Source organism: Ailuropoda melanoleuca, chromosome 4, assembly GCF_002007445.2.
Source record: "Ailuropoda melanoleuca isolate Jingjing chromosome 4, ASM200744v2, whole genome shotgun sequence".
Classification (NCBI taxonomy): Eukaryota; Metazoa; Chordata; class Mammalia; order Carnivora; family Ursidae; genus Ailuropoda; species Ailuropoda melanoleuca.
The window spans coordinates 94797950-94816240 of NC_048221.1; the positions used below are offsets into that span (position 1 = coordinate 94797950).

The window sequence follows — 18291 nt, forward strand, 5'->3', positions numbered from 1 at the left end:
ACTGTGGGATATAAGGCAAATATAGCCTAGAAAATAAGGTAAATGTAAACCAAAGAGTAAAGGCAGCTGTAAAATCTTCCCAAATTGAATATTTATTTTTGTCAATGTTAAATATAATAAAGGGGGTTTTCAGTCAAAAGCTCAATATATTCAAGCAAGAAAAAGACTTCTGAACAATTTCCTCACATTATCCCTTTACCATATTACCTTTCCTCCAACACAGGATAGAAAGAGCCACTATGCAATGAACTTGTAATACTTCCTATATAGTAACATACCTGACAATAGCCTAGAGACTGTTCTCGGTTATTAAGTCATTTGGTGGTGGTGGAGAAGGTGGGCCCCAAGGGGTAAAAAAAAGTTTTGGTTTATAACTTCCAAAGATAATCTCATTTCCATGCGAACATTTCTATGAAAACAACCTAATTTTCAAAGAACAGAAAACCCTATGCTTCATTTTTTACTTAGTAAGAATGATTATCAAACAAGTGACTCAAACTATTTTCCAATTATGTTTACTTTCAGAGTTGCCTGCATGCCATACATTCCATTCACTCATTTTTTTTTTTTTTTTAATTTACTGAGCTGGTGCAGGGGATGTTGTGCTGAACAAAACAGTAAATGTTTCTACCCTTCAAGAGACCTTTTCTAACATCCTTAAATAGTCTCAATTTTTGGCTCCTATGTTGCTGCTAGGTCTCTCCATCATAGCACAACTTCACTAATTGTTCAGTTCCTCAGATTACACACTTCTTGAAGCCAGGGACCACATTTTCAGCATCTTAATGTCTTCACTACCAAGCACCATCTGACAAATAACAGCATACCTATATTGTAAGGTAAATACACCAGTAGATAAATAAACAAAGGAGCCTACGGTCTAGCACATACAGAAACACAGAGATACAAGTAGTCCAATAAAATCTAAGAGGAGTTTTGATAACAGCATTCACAAGGTACAGAAAGAGCACCAAGGAGTCAGGAGATCAACTCCGTTAGGAATGGAAGTGGTCAGAAAGGCATCATTCATTGGGGCGCCTGGGTGGTGCAGTCGTTAAGTGTCTGCCTTCGGCTCAGGGCGTGATCCCAGCGTTCTAGGATCGAGCCCCACATCAGGCTCTTCTGCTAGGAGCCTGCTTCTTCCTCTCCCACTCCCCCTGCTTGTGTTCCCTCTCTCGCTGGCTGTCTCTCTCTGTCAAATAAATAAATAAAATCTTAAAAAAAAAAAAGTATCATTCATTAAAGGCTTAAAGTGAACCTGGAAGGATGGTTAGAAGCTAGTAAGGAGCACTAACAAGGAAAAGGTGATTTCAGGTAGGACAGAGTCATGAGGAAAGCCAAGTATGAAACAGCACATTAGGATCAGAAAACAGCAAACAGGTTGGTAGGACTGAAGCATCATGGACTGACACAGAAATTAGCCTGGGATATGCACCTGGAAAGGTACAAGAGAGACCAGGTCAAGGGGCAGGGGAGGAGGCAGAGAGATAACTGTGTCAGGCTAGACTTTGAACACTAGGCAGTAGCCACAGAGGAATCCTTGGAAAGGTGAGCAGAGTAAAGTTAAATAAGATTTGATTTTAGAAGAGTTATTCCAGGGAACATACAGAATAGAATGAGGAGAAAGGGCAGATGGTTGGGAAAGCAAAGTTAGACATTTCAGAACAATCAGGAGACTATTTCAGTGGCCCAAGTCAATTATAACTACAATGTGAATGAAAGCAGCCACACTGGGAAGAGAGAACTTCAAAGAAAAAGGAGTTGCAAATAAAAAACACACAACAATCAATTTTGTCACCAATTAGGTTTAGAGAGGTTAATTTACAAATGAACGCTGCCTTCATTTGTTAAATGGGAATAATTAACATTTAACATTGGGACCACTATCTGAGATAATGCACGTAAAATACTAATACAGCGAAGCCAAAGGGTAAGATTATAAACATGGCAGTAATCCTTCCGTTGAAGCTGATGCTGACCACATTTGAACCCTGGCTTAACACTGAACTCCTGTGTGACCTTGATAGTTAGTAAACCTCTCTCTGCTCACTTTCTTCCTCTGAAAAACGGAGTATACTTCCTAGTACCTCATACAGTAGTTCTATTTTCAGTTTTAAAGACGTTTTTAATATATCTGTAAAGTGTTTACAAAAATGTAGACCAATGCTTGAAACTTTGTTTTTAATAAAAACAGTTAATAGAAAATAAGGAGTTGAAATGATTCTTAGATTTCTGGCTTGAGTGAATGGTGGTATCATTAACCGAGAGAAGGGGGTTCTTCTAGAAAAGACAAGAATCTTTTAGAAAAGACCATCTAAAAGATTGTCTAAAATACAATCTTTCAGAAAGACGATCATAATGACAATCCCCCTCAAATTCTTTAAAATGAGCTAGCAGTCTTCTAGGTGTTTTGCAAGTCAACTCTCCATATGTCAACATTAGCCATGGTATATTTTCATGCCTAGTATCCTCAGTACATACTGAAAATATCTGAGGGCAAAGAACTGTGTCTTTTACTTCTGCACTTCCAGTAAGCAGGATGTATCTGGTACATAAATAGGCTCGGTATACATTAGTCAAATAATTCAACTTAAAGGAGATGAGGATACCTTCAACAAGTCTAGAGAATATTTGGAAAGAAAGATGTTTCCAAGGGATTATACTTGCTACTCCCCTAAAATTTCATCAAGTAGAAGGTAAAAATTAATATACTGTTTCCCAGTGAAGTCTCACTAACAAAAAAGTGTTGAAATGCAAATCTACAACAAAAATAGAGAGTAAGCTAAGTAATATAAACAAAAACAAACTATTCACAAGTTTCCAACTTCTCCTTTTACCATGACTTTATAAGATAGCAGGTGCCATGCTGTGAAGGGCTAATATTAATACTTTCAAAATCAGAGCTGAAGGGGTTATGCAAAGGTTTTCAGAATATTCATGTGCATAAGTGTCCCAATCTCAACATCTGTTACATTTCCACTGTTTCAAAGCATACCTTAGGTGAAGATCTTCCGAAAACTTCAGGCAGGCATAAATAAATTCTTTAATTTGGTTGTAAACTTTTGGCACAAATTCAGAGAAAGGAAACTTTTTTGGAAATGGTTGCTGTAAATGCAAGAATTAATGAAAGCAAGTCACAGACTAACATACGTTGATGATACTTTTAAATTAATTAAAATGCAAAAGGAATTTTCCTCTACATTGCCAACTATCTATTTAACAACCTCAAATTCAAGAAAGTGTTTCCAAAAGTTTCCTGATGCTGAAAAGAATAAGATATAAATTTAAATAAATAATAATTTGAACATCTTTCAACACATGAAGGGCTAAAAAAAATAAATTAAAAAAATAAATTAAAAAAAAGCTGTGGTAAGTATTCAGGAATAAAAAGGAATGAATTACTGCCACATACACCAACTTCACTGAATCTCAAAAGCATCATGCTGAGTGAAAGAAGCCAGCCTCAAAATGTTACCTACTGTATAATTCCGTTTATATGGCATTCTTGAAAAGGCAAAAGTAGATGGATAGCAACCAGATTGGCTGCCAAAGGCTGGGGGTTAGGGTTGGGAGGAACTGATTAAAAAGGAACAGCATGAGGGAACTGTGGGGGATGATGGAACTGTTTCGGTATCATTATTGTGGTAGTACATATATGACTCAATACACTGTCAAAACCAATAGAATTATATAGCACAGTATACTTTTTACTGTATGTTTGGGGAAAATATATCTTAAAACTATAATAAACGCAAGTATTTCAAAGTATAAACAACATCGGAATGTGCCCAGCAATACTCCTAACACATCGGAGGTAAAAAGACCCTCAGGTCATCTACCGATTCCCCAAACAGGAACTTCTGTTCTTCTAAGCCCCAAAATCATCCTCGGAAGGTGTTCTAGAGGTCTAATGCATTGAGTTGGAGGTAATACCTTTAATGAAACTGATAAAATGAAAGCTTTCAGAGGATGCCAAAGCAAAAAGAATTTTATTTGAAAGTACTCTTACCTTTTCCAGCTCTGTATCTTGGAATGGGAACTGTCCTACCACCTTTTTATACACTTCTTCACTTGTTACTGGTATCGGACTGTAGTTGTCAGAATCAAGTATGTTTCTAGGAAAAAAAGAAGGAAGGAAGGGTGGGCTGGTTAATCACTGTAGTGATTACAAGTAATTTTCAGGTAAACTCAAATAGTGCATGTATATAACCACCAAAACAAATGTTTTCCAGTCCTTATTCTATTCCTTCTACAATGAAGCTATCTGTTTCCAGTAAAAACATCTTTAACAGAAGACCAAAAGAAATCTACACTCTGAAAAAAAGGGAACACAATTATGAACATGATCTCATAGTATTTCAAATTTACGGATGAGACAAAATTTCATAGCAACATGTAGAAGCCGTAAGGCAAATGAGTAGTAAACAACAAAAGGATGTGTGCTTGGAAAAAGAGCAAAAAGGTTTTATTTGGGTTTTTTTTTTAAATAAAATATATTTGATTATGTTCTTTAATCCTGTACTAGATCTTCTATTCTGACTTTCAAAATTGGCAGATGAGGAAAAGTAACTTCTATAATAAATCCAAATTATATTCATTTACTTCATCGACTGTTCTGTATTAAAGATGAACTTCATCCATAGGACGTGGCTCCTTAACTAGACTGGAGACTCTCTAAAAGCAGAGACCATACTACCAAAATCAAAATCAAAGTTACTAAAGGAATCGGATCAGACACTCTTAAGACCATGGATATATGATGTTATTAATTTTCAAGGTTCCCACGACATAATCCTCCCTTAAATATGACTGTACCATTAGTAAGATTAAAGGAAAAATGTAAGATCTTAAAGCTAGAGAATGTGAAAACAGGGTAAGCTGATCTGGGGACAGGGTCTTGCAATAAAGCAGGAAGACCACTTTAAATAAAAGAATAAAGGCTCAAAAGGAGAAGAAACTCAAGTGATCTGACATGGGTTGTGTGCCAGGAAAACAGTCCAAGGAGATATCTGTCAGTGTAAGGTGTAACAGGGTAACTCTCATATTACTGTATACATGATACATGAGGCAATAACTACTTAAATAATATGCTTCAAACAGTGGATTGTAAAAGGCCTCTTCTCTAAATGTAGAGAAGGAAGAATGTGAAGAATCACATGAGTAAGTCTTCAAAAAACGATTCCAAAAAAGCCTAAATTATTCAAAGGGGCTCAAAGCTACTACCCAATAAGTGAGCTATAGACTAGCCATCTCTTCAAAGAGAAAACCAAAAAATATATTAAGAAGACACAAGATGATCTGAGTGGTATGAACTAAGGTATCTGACATTTATTCAAGGGGGGAAAAGCCAACATGGGGTCTGGGGACTCCACAGAGCAGACATAATACACTGAGATCAGATATCTTGGGAATTTTATTTGGGACATCTCTACAATTTGCTTGAATTCTAAATCATAATTTGGATCACAGCTAGAATATATAAGCCACACATACTTGTTGCTTATTACATCTGAGAAGCCTTATGTATAAACACATGTATACACACTAGCACATGTGCACACACGCGTGCACACACACACCACACACAACTACAGATAATTTCTCACCTGAAGATACCTGCCCACTTCTTTAGCAGAGTTTCACTATACTGATCTCTGATTTCTAACAGCATGTCAAAAAGCTGATTTACAGGAAAACCATACACCTGAAACAAAATAAGAAAATAACTTCATTTTATAGGGTGTTTTTTTTATCAGCAACATGAGAGAAATCAGGCACTGAAATATATTATCATTCAGTTTAAATGAAAACATGACAGCAGCATGTTTCATTCTCACTTAATGTCTAGTGCTTGTCTCTCAAGAATTAAAAGATACATACCAAATATTTAAGCCAGTCAGAAAAAAAAATAGAAAGATGAAATTTAAAATCAATATATACTTGGTATAATGTCCACTAAGTTCTCCCTGGAACTCATCACGTACCCTTAGCAAACTTCATGAGTAGGGAAAGAAATTTGAAATGCTACCCACTTCTAATGCTATCCTATTGGGTATGATTCAAATCAACAATTGTTATTCAAGACAGTAGTTAAAAATCCAAATCACTCAGGCATTGTATCTGAATTAAGGACATTTTTTTAAATTAAGGTAGTGAGTGGTTCAATTAATGGACTTGTTCTGAACAAAAAAAGGGGACTGGAAGTATTTATGAGAATATAAATTGGTCAAGAGGATGACCAGGAAATGCTATAAAAAGATAAGATCTAGCCCTAGGAAAAAAAGAAATACAATTAAAAACTAAAGGCATTTATTCAAGCTGGGTAGACACAAAAAGATCTAGAGCTGACAAATATTAATGTAGATAAGTCTATGTAAACAGATGTCACAAACCTGAAGTGTGTCAGCAAAAAGCACAATGAGGTTCTTCAAATCTAACACGAGGTTTGGATCAGAGCAGTAAGACTAAAGGAAATAAAAGACAATGAGGAAAAAAATCTTAATTATTAAAAATAAAACTAAATTTTTACCTCTTTCATTGTTTAATGCTTCACCTGGTGAAGGCTCTCTAGAAAGGGTCTAAACCCTTTCCTGGCTCAAAGTAACACTAGATTTAGCCAGGAAGAGATGAGTAGAGACTTCAATAAGCCATGATCTACATTTTTAACAGTTGGAAATTTAAAACCTTACTTTTCTTCAGTCAAAAAGAAATCAAAATTGATATTGCAGGTTATTTTAAAATGAACAACAATATAATGCTTGATATCAAAGCCTATGCAACGTGCCTAAAGCCATTTCAAAATACATTTATATTTTTAGAGGCAAACAGAAAACACAAAAGATTGAAAATAAATTAAGCACTCAATGCATGAAGCTAGCTCAAGAAGCCAAAATAAATCATAAGTATATGAGAGATCAATTTTGATCAAATTAGAAGTGGAAATAACATAGAGAAGACATGAAAGATTTGATCAATGAAACCAAAAGCTCACTTAAAATACCAATAAAACAGATCTTAGTCAAGCCTGATTAAACAAGAGAAAACAAAAGTAAAGAACACAAGGAACACGAAGAGAAAATAAACATAAATACAGAGGAAAAGTTACAAATGAAGTCCATATACAATCTCTTATCAATAAAACTGAAAACTGAAACAACAGGGAAGATAGGTTCTGTGGGCAGGATTCAAAGATGTATATGTCACTAAGTGAAAAATGTAAAATTTTGGTATTCAAATTCTCTTGATTACAGTTTGTTTCCTTCCTCTCTAGTGGATCTCCCAATTCCCGTAAGAGGTGTGTTAAATTCTCCCACAATGGTACAGTTCATCAATTTCTTATTACTAACAGTTCTTGTTCTATACATATTGATGCTTGTCCTCTATAAAAAAGCTGTTCGAAACTGATAAATGACTGAACACTACATCTGAAACTACTGATGTACTGTAAGTTGGCTAATTGAATTTATTTTTTTTAAAGATTTTCTTTATTCATTTGAGAGAGAGAGAGAGACCGAGAGAGCACAAGCAGGGGAAGAGGGAGAAGCAGACTCCCTGCTGAGCTGGGAGCCTGACGTGGGGCTCTATCCCAGGACCATGGGATCATGACCTGAGCTGAAGGCAGACACTTAACCATCTGAGCCACTTAGACGCCCCATCTAATTGAATTTAATTTTTTTAAAAAGGCTATTGTCTTTTGTGGATTAAAACTAGAATAATACAAAATATTCCTTTCTTCTCCCATTTAATGGTCTTCAAATTGAATTCTATTTGCCTTGGAGAATACTGCCATTTCTGCTCCTCTTACGTTATTTTCACTCTTTTTAGGTCATCATAATGCATGAGTAGATCTCAGTAAGCAAACTATAAAACTGCCTCTTTGACATTTCCTGTGATTGCTGACATGGTGAACCTATTCCATCTTATTTTCAGTTTTCTATGTACAATGATTTCTTCTTTTTTATTTCATGGTTTTCATTGGGTCATAGTTTTTTTTTTTTAAAGATTTTATTTATTTATTTGACAGAGACAGAGACAGCCAGTGAGAGAGGGAACACAAGCAGGGGGAGTGGGAGAGGAAGAAGCAGGCTCACAGCAGAGGAGCCTGATGTGGGGCTCGATCCCCTAACGCCGGGATCACGCCCTGAGCCGAAGGCAGACGCTTAACCGCTGTGCCACCCAGGCGCCCCTGGGTCATAGTTCTTTTAAATTATCTTACACTGGTCATTAAATAAGTTATACACTTTCTTTCCACTGTTTACATGAAATAATCCGAGTTTTCATTAAAAAAAAAACTTTTTAAACATTAAGTCTCTCTCCTGTACAAATTCTTAATAGCATTAAACTTCGCAAATAATCAAATATCAGCTAATTAGATTTATCTATGAGTGTTACTCATTTTTTGCACACATTTTATTTAACCCTATCCCATCTTATATTCTGGATTTTTCATTTTTTGTGCAATGCCAATAAAATAGGATAAAGAGGAAACTTTGAGTCCTCATATGTTTGAAAATGGCTTTCTTTTGCCCTCAAACTAAAATGCAAAATTTCTGATGTGAAAGAATTATCTTCCATCCTTTACCCTGCTTGACACTCAATGCAGCCTTTCAACTGTAGGAATCTAGTCTTTCTGCATTGCAGGGAAATTTCCTTCTTTTAATTCTTTAATTTTTAAAGTCCCCTCCTTTGTGACTATCCTTTCTTTTTAAATCTCTATTAGATATAATCAAAACTTAATATCAGGTATCCATCCATGTTTCTTAACTTTCCTTTAACATTTTCCATCTCCTTGGCCCATATTTGGGGATACCTATTACGTTTGACTTTTTATTCTTGATTACAGAATGACAGGTGGTTTTGTCTGTTTAATCTTTGGGTTGTTTTTTTTTTTTTAAGATTTTATTTATTTATTTGCCAGAGAGAGAGAGAGCACAAGCAGGGGGAGCGGCAGGCAGAGGGAGAGGAAGAAGTAGGCTCCCTGCTGAGCAGCGAGCCCAATGCGGGACTTGATTCCAGGACCCCAGGATCACAACCCAAGCTGAAGACAGACGCCCAACCAACTGAGCCACGTAGGCGCCCCAGCTGTTTAATCTTTGAATGAAATTTCTCTCTTCAGGTAATCAGAGAGTTCGAAAAAAGCAACGTTTATCTTTGGCTTGTTTGCCTCCTTTTCCTCCTTAATGCATTTTTAAAAATTGTGAATACAGTATACCTAAAGAAAAAAGTGAATGAAACCTATATATACAATTTTACCAGGCAAACAAAACAGAACAGCACCAGCATGTGGGAAGCTCCCACATGCTCTACTCACAGCTCCTTTACTCCCCACTCACGGAAACAATATCATGACTTTTATGATAATCACTTCCAGGTCTTTCCTTAGTTTTTTGTTTCTTTGCATCTTTAACTTAACAGATTTTTTATTTTTTGGAGCAGTTTTGCATTTACAGAGGGTACAGAGAGTTCTCATATACTCCACACATACATTCACACACAGTTTCCCCTATTATAACACCTTGCATTCGTGTAGTACATTTGTCACCAGTGATGAACCAATATTGACAATTATTAACTAAAGTCCATAATTTATATTAGGGTTTACTCGTGTTTTTGTATTTTACGGGTTTTAACGTATGTATAATGACATATTCCACCATTACAGTGTCATGTTTCACTGCCCTAAAACTCCCGTGTTCCACTTATTCTCCAGGAGACTTGCTAACCTCTTCTAGCAGTTGTAATAATTTTTCTGGAAGTTCTTTTAGATTTTTAATGCACAAAAATATATCTGCACAAACAGCAATTTTGTTTTTTGCTCTCAAAGGTTAACTTGTTTTATTTATTTATTTTTCTGTCAGTACAGCACAGGATATGACTTCAAGTACAAAACAAAATAGGAGCATTGGTAATTAAATATGGTATTTGTTATAGGTTTCTCAGGATGTCTTAGGAAATTCTCTTATGCTTCTAATTTACTAAGAGATTTTAGCATGGGCTTATGGTGTGTTTCATTAAATGTTTTTCTGTAGCTATTGAAATGATTATATAATTTTTGTCTTTTAATCTACTAATGCATTAAATTACATTAATAGACTTTGTAATATTAAACCAAGCTTACATTTGCTACTATAAACTCTGTATGTTAATGCTGTTTGTAAGCTGCTGGATTCTGTTTTCTAGTACTTGTTTAGGACTTCTAATCTATATTTATGAATGAGCCTGATCCATATTTATGAGTTTATGCAATTATACTACCCTCATCTGGCTTCATAATCAAGATTACATATACTTCTTAAAATGAGTTGCTGTTTCTTCTTTTCTATTCTCTGAGAGTTTCTGTAGAATAGGCATTGAAGATAAAACTCCCTGAACTTGAAGACTCCTTTTTTTTTAAGAAAGTGTGAATATATTTTATTTTTTTAATTAATTTTTAAAAAATAATCTGTACACCCAACGTGGGGCTTGAACTCATGACCTGGAGATCAAGAGTTGAATGCTTTATGGACTGAACCAGCCATCCCCTGGAGATTTCCTTAAGGGAATAATTTTTGACTACTTTTTCTTTTACTTCTGAAAGGAACAGTCCTTTCGAGCTTAATGTGGGGAGGACATCATATTATACACTTTCTATCTTGGGTGGCCTCAAGAAGCTGTCAAAATCAAAGTTCAAATTGTCTGGACTAACAAGTGACCTCAAGGCAAAGGCAACTTAAATGGTCAGCCTATCTCTCTGGACCATCAACTTCCCTGGATTTGGAGTGGTGATTCCTTAATATCCTTGCCAAGCACTTGAGAACTACAGAACATTTTATATGATATATATTAAAAAAACGCAGCATTTTTAGTAGTTTCCAGCTGACAGGTTGATATGAATAACCTAGTCTCCTATATTCCTAAAACCAGGAACGATTATTACTTTGTAAATTTTTCTCCTACTCCATGAATTATTTGTATTTGCTCACGAATGGCTATTCTACTTGTTTACTGTTATCTTCTATTTGATGTAATTGGTTTTCCTCAAATATTTTACAACTCTTGACTATTCATGTTTTTGAATGAAGGACTAGGTTGATTAGTATGGATAACTTGCATGGGTTTTTTCCTCTGTAAGTTTAAGTCTGTTTCCCAAGAAAGTGACTACAGGCTCATTGTAAGTAAGGGGGGGACAGATTAATCACTTTGTTCAAAAGTAGCACGAGAGAACTTTATTGTTGTCTCTTTACATAGATGGTAATGTTGGGCAAAGGAACTGGATAAGCAGCTGGCTAAAATTTTTGGAAAGCAGACCTCTAAATAATTTCTTTTATGATTTCTTGTAGGCCCGTTCCTGCTCACTGTATTTGTTAACTTTAAATTTAGAGTGTTTCCAGATTCCATTCAGAAGAATATCTCCTACTTTGACAATATCTCCCTCTACCATATTTAATATAATATTTTCTTGTCTCAGTTTCAGTTAATTTTCTGATTTCATTGTTTTCTAAGTTCAAGGAAATTTTTCAAAACTTCTGGCCTACAGATGGTACTTTGTAGAATTTCTCTTTTTATTTTGTTTTTCCCCACATTATTTAAGAATTTGGTTAGAAGATCTAGAAGACAAGTATATTCAGTCTACCCTTTGACTCAAAAAAACTTAAAATATGTGAGGGGACTCGGTATGGACATGACGTGGGTGTGTATAAAACCACCATCACAGTACACACTCTTGTCTACCTACCACACAACAAACTAAAATGTCCAATATTTGATATCTAAAAAACATGAGGTTTTTGCCACACAGTATTACATTGTTCCATAATTCTGAGTACCCTTTCAGTATTATCCCTTTCAGCATTATCAGATTATCTGTTTATCATATTACCCTTTCCGTATTTTCCGATGATCTGTTTATCATATTATTAAAAACAATATTAGCAGATCTTCTAATATTGAACCATTCCTAATACAAACTCTCCTTTGTATTAGCAAATTATATTTTTTTATACTGCTAAATTTGAATTCCAAGCGAGATGGACCATATAAGATCTCTATCACGTTTTGAAATCAGCATTGAGAATACTATACATATTAATACCTGAAATATTGTAGCTTTCTAAACGCTTCCAATTTATGCAATGACTAATAATTCAATCAGAAAAAGAATAGTTTTAAATGTAGCATAGAACATTGGAAAGATATATAGATTTTTGATAAGCAAGTAACCATCACTCGGATATAGTGTTTCTTTCCAAGATTTGTTTGGATGTTTGGGTTGCTCTTATTTTGGTTTGCTTTGCTGGGTACTATAATATAATAAATAGTGTCATGAAATAGAATTAACATTTGTGGCATCAATTACTCTTGTCCCATAATAAATAAAATGATTGTAATGTATGTGATGCTGAGTTGTTTTAATAGCCTTGTTGAGATATAATTCCCATACCATACAACTCACCCAACTGAAGTATGTAATTTAATGGCTTTTAGTTTTTGTATATTCACAGACATGTGCAAACATAACCACAGTCAATTTTAGAACATTTTTTTCGCCTCAGAAAGAAAATGCATGTCATTTAAATTATCCTCCCAGCTACTCCCAGCCCGAAGCAACCACTAATCTACAGATTGATGCTGAAATAGAAGGAAGAAAAAAAGTACTTTGTTATGTATTCTTCAGTTCAAAAGAATATACAATAGATCTACAAAGAAAAGCTCCATTTAGATTAATTTTCTCCATAAATATACATTTTAATCAGCATACTTGGAAAGTATCTTGCTCTTCCTGACATCAAATACAACCACATGATGAAGAAGAGAGGACAGCTTCCTGCTGAATAGAATCTGCCATACCCTCAAACGTATAAGTCACAGAGAAAAAGGTAAGAACTGTTGCTTTACAAAAACAGAAATTGCTTGAAGAAATCCAAGTTTTCTAAAAAAAATAATTAAAAAAAAAACCTGTTCCCAGAAAAATAATAAAATTGGCGAAATCACTAACATGGACAGATACAAAATAAACAAACAAAATTAAGGACTCCTCTCCACAGAATACAGTAGTATTTGTTAATAACTATGATTGGGGGAAAAAACTTTCCTCAAAATATTACCTGAAAAAAACCATAAACATCAAAAATAGGGCTTAGATGAAAAGCATACAAAATACTTCACCAAAAAACATGAAAGCAAATAATTGAGAAAAATGCATGTATTCCTGGCGAAAAATACCAGATACTAAAAATATGTCAACTAACTCCATTTTAACCTACAGATTCACTCATAATAACACTATGTGTTGGGGAGGGGGTGCTGTAAGTGGTAAAAGGGATGTGATAAAGTGATTCTCAAATTAATCTGAAAGAATAAGAAGAATGTAAATGGTCACCATATACTAAAAAGAGGATTTTAGAGAATGTACATGTCCTATAGGAACCTATACCATACTGTATCAATTACAGTAATCACACCAGTGTTGTATTAGTAGTTCAGGACAGAGAAAAAGAAGGAAAGGAAGGGTGAGAATCATAGAGCCTAGCAACAGAGCTTAGTATTTATAAAATATATTATTATATGATAAAGGTGGCCTCCAAAATATGTTGGGAAAAAACAGATGTTACGGACTAAATATCATGCCCTCCCCCAAAATTCATATGTTAAAGTCCTACCCGCAGTTTAGCTCTATCTGGAGATGGAAATTAGAGAGATATTTAAGGTCAAATGAGGAAGGGCCCAATCTGATGGGATCGGTATCCTTACAAAAGGCGCAGGAGACACTAGAACGCACACTGAGAAAAGGCCATGTGAGGACATGGTGAGAACACAGCCGTCTGCAAACCAAGAAGAGAGTTCTCACCAGAAACCAACCACATTGGCACCTTGATCTCAGACTTCCAGCCTCCAAAACTGTGAGAAAACGAATTTCTGTTGTTTAAGTACCAGTCTATGACATTTCCATATGGCAATCTGAGCTGAATAAGAGATGAACACAATAATGTTATTGGAAGTGATGAGTAATTTCAAAAAATAATTAAAGATAGAATCCAAGGAGTGCCTGGGTGGCTCAGTCACTTAACCACTAACTCATGGTTTTAGCTCAGGTCATGATCTCAGGATCATGAGATCAAGGCCCATGGTAGGCTCCACACTCAGTGTGGAGTCTGCTTGGGATTCTCTCCCTCTTCCTCTGCCCCTCCCCACACTCACCTGCATGCATGTGGGCATGCGCACTCTATCCCTATTAAATAAGTAAATAAAATCTTTTTTTGAAAAGACAGACTCCAATCTCACACCCTATACTAAAATAAACTTTTTATGTTTGTGATACATATATATATATATATATATATATATATGTAATATATATATATATGTAACTCTGTACAGAAATACTAAAATCAAATATAGATAAATAATTATATATTCTTTGGAATAAGGAAGACATAAATTGTCAAGCTAAAAATCAATATATTTACAAAAACTTCTAAACTTCTTTAAAGCCATGGAAGAGAAAAGCAAAGTTAGAGACACATGAAACTAAGAAAAACTATTTGCAACCCATTTATCAGACCAGAAATTAACATTCAGATTGAAGGCTAGCATCCATGTTTTATTAACAAATAAGAAAATATTTTAAACTATTAAAATATAAAAGCGATGCGTATGAACAGAAAATTTTAAGAAGATATACAAATAACTAAAAAGGTCTGAAGAGAGTTTCAATATCAGTATTAATCAAAGAAAAACATGTTAAATTAAGAAATAATTTTTGACATGTTAGATTAGGAATGATTTTTTGTTTTTAAACATAACTTTCTGTGATACAATATTTTTGCAAAGCAAATTACAATATGTATCCGGAGCCTAAGAAATGTACAGATCCTTTAACTCATTAATTTCACATCAAAGAACCTAGATACAATCAATTGTGCAAGAATATTTTTATAAAAATACTCACTGCAATGTTTATAATAGCTAAAAAAAAGGCCCAAAAACTTTTAAAAAGTGAATAAATTATTTTAAATGATACATTCCTACAATGGAATACAATGCAAGTATATATTAAAGTTAGTAGATTGATTAGACACTAAGTGAAAAACATAGCTTGTTTCTATTAAAATACACATTGTATATTGTACTATTAATAATCAATATTCTCTATCTTAGAATAAACATGTAACCTTTGTATAAAAACACACCATACTAAGGGAGAAGGTAAGACATTAAAAAAATGATCCGAGGACGACAGACATACTATTGCATAAAAGTAAAATGAGATCCTTAATCATTTTTTAAATAAAAATAAAATAACAAGTGGTAGGTAGTATATACATAAACGTGTAAAAAAATCAAGCCATAACACAGTTACAAGACTTTTTTTGTGTGTGTGTTGAAACAGGTAGGAACTTTTAAAAAATAGTTTTAAATTTGCCAAACTTTATTATGACGAAAGAATAAAATGGTAAAAATGTCAGAGGAAATCCTAGGTCACACATGTTTATCTGTGGAAATAAGGGCAATTTTAAAATAAGATAGATATATAGGGGCACCTGGTTGGCTCAGTTGGTTAAATGTCTGCCTTTGGCTCAGGTCATGATCTCAGGGTTCTGGGATCAAGCTCCAGGGCAGGCTCCCTGCTCAGTGGGGAGTCTGCTTCTCCCTCTCCCTCTGCCCCTCCCCCCTGCTCATGCACTCACTCTCATTCTCTCTCAAATAAATAAAATCTTTCTTAAAAAAGATAGATATATAAACAGGCAAACATTTAACATTTCTAACTACAAAAAATAGAAACCATAAATTTTAAAAAAGGAGAAAAACATCTGCAATGCATTCAATAACATACCCTCTTTGGTTTCAAATTGATATATTAACCAAACTCCTACACCTTGCTACTTGGATGGCACAAAGGCAAAGTATTCATATACAAAGGCAACTGATGACCGCCCCCCCACTCCAAACCACCAAAGGGAAAGAAACCATAAATCTAGGCATTACCTTGATAAGCTTTTAAACTTACTCTTTATATTTAATCCATCAGAAAGTACAATTAATCTTACCTTCTAAAAATCTCTCCAATTCACCCACATCTCTCAATATTTACTATCACCCTTGGTCCAGCTATCATCATCTCTTGCTGAATATCAGACTATCCTACTAATTGTTCTGCCCACATTCTTTCTCATCCCTCACCCATAATTTAGCCAGAAAGGAAATCTGATCTTCTCACTCCAATTTACCCTACCTCCACCCTGAACACATACACACTCCATTCAACCCAGTGCTTAAAGCATCAGATAGGTCTTAAATAATATGACATCTATCTACTTTTTAATTTTTACTTCATACCATGCCTAACTTTCTACGTTCCATGATTTACCCACTCTGAACATTTTTCAATCCCATCAGTTACAGATTTTACACATCTTATTCACTCTGAAACACTTGCTGATGAAGACATAAGAAAGCTGAAGGGTCATGGATAACTGAAATTTCTAGCTGGCACAACTAGATGGATAGTAGAGCCATTTACTGAACTATTCTAGATGCTAAATTATCTTCTATTATTAAGTCCTCACTATCATTCCTTGAACAATTCAAATAGAAAAGTACCCCCAAAGCCCCTGTATTACTATCTCTTATACCTAGAATTCCCTTTTAATTGATCTTTGCATAAATAGTGACTCCTTGATATTCTGATCTCAGAATGCCACTTCTGATCAAACAATCAAAAGCAGGCACCCTATTGTCCTAACCTATCACTGTTTTAATTGCATTGTACTATCACTATCTGATATTCTTATTTATTTGTCTATTAGAAACCTCCCCAATCAAAGTATAACTTTCTGAGAGCAAAGACTTCATCCATCTTGTTGACTGTTGTATTCCCATTGCCAACACGTAATCAGTGTTCAAAAAATATTAAATAAATGATTAATTCAGAGCCAACATTATCTATCTGAAATAAAGTGAATTATCATCAAAAATTCATGCTTTGATAAAATATATCAAAATCACGGGAATTCATAATTAGGTAACTTATTGATACGTTGTAAGCATTTTTTTCAAAAAATAAGAATAAACTGTGAACTCCAAATCAGTATTAATTGGCATTATAGAAGGCAATACAGAGTAGTGGCTGAGAATCTGAGCTCTGGAGTCAAATGTATGGATTCCAATCCAAGCTCTACCACTTACTATGTAACATTAGGCTGGTTATTTAACCTCTCTGAGGTTCAGTTCCCCAGACCATAAGGTAAATAATACCTACCTTACGAAATATATATGAAGTACACATACCAACGCCTGACACAGAGAAGAGTCCAATAAATGTGAGCTGTTTTTTTGTTGTTGCTGCTGTTTTTTGTTTGTTTGTTTGTTTTTATTGCAGAGAGCATCCAAAAATGTGGGCTCAGTGTTAGAAAGGATGGTAATTTGAAGTGGCTACCTCCAAATGTCTTTGAAAGAGATAGCTCTAAGTAGGTGATTCCACAGAATACATACGTGATGACTTGAAAGCAGTACAGCATTGACCAATATATAGATAACCAGCAAGTGAGAACTTCTCACACGCTTCTTACGTACCGAGTGGGTGCGGAGCGCCGCAATGGTTTTTGAAAGTGCCATTTCCCAGAGTTCATCAATGTAGGCTCTATTTACTAAGCCCTGGGTTGTATGTAAAATGTGATCTTCAACCACAAAAAAGCTAAGATGGAGGAAAAAAGAAAGTACAGCTGTCAGAAATTACAGTTTGACTACTACCTCCAGGGTCTGACAAACAGTAAGAGCTGCCATCAAATTCGAAGTTAATAGTCATCTCTTTCCTTAAAGAAAGCTACTTGGTGTCATAAACAAAAATCACATTTCTTGGACCTAGAATTTTGCCCAAGCACTTTACAGAAATCGGAGTCACATTTCTATTAAATGTTAACCGTACTGGTGAGCAATTTAAAAGGGAAGAAAATGTTTACAGGTAAGGGAGGTTAATTTCACTATATTAAAAACACCAGGCCATTAAGACATTTCAAAAAATTAATCAATTTTAAAGAGACTCTGAAAGCTGAAACACACATTTTTGTAAGAACCCAACATACAAAATATCAAAATGATTCCCTTTATATGGATTTCTTCATTACAGGGTTGAAAATGTATCTTACAAAGGTCAAAAAATGTAAACTTATTTTTTAACACTCTGTTATAGCTTTATTGTTGTGCATTTACAATGTATCTTTAGCTCCCTCAGCTAAATGTTCACACTAAATAATTCTTTAAATAAGGAATTCTTATGACATATTTTAATCAAAACTATCAATTACACTGAAAAAT

The 18291-nt window shown here is 34.6% G+C and overlaps 1 protein-coding gene across 1 annotated transcript in view; it reads right to left on the reverse strand.

The window, feature by feature from the left end:
* EXOC6B (exocyst complex component 6B) overlaps positions 1-18291 on the reverse strand; it is a 569711-nt gene that overhangs the window by 270166 nt on the left and 281254 nt on the right. Inside the window, exons 11-15 of the mRNA XM_034657278.1 lie at positions 17551-17671; positions 6393-6464; positions 5607-5704; positions 4010-4115; positions 2996-3105 (exon numbers count right to left, since the gene is read on the reverse strand). Of these exons, the coding sequence (XP_034513169.1) occupies positions 2996-3105; positions 4010-4115; positions 5607-5704; positions 6393-6464; positions 17551-17671 (507 nt within the window). The remainder of the gene's footprint in view (positions 1-2995; positions 3106-4009; positions 4116-5606; positions 5705-6392; positions 6465-17550; positions 17672-18291) is intronic.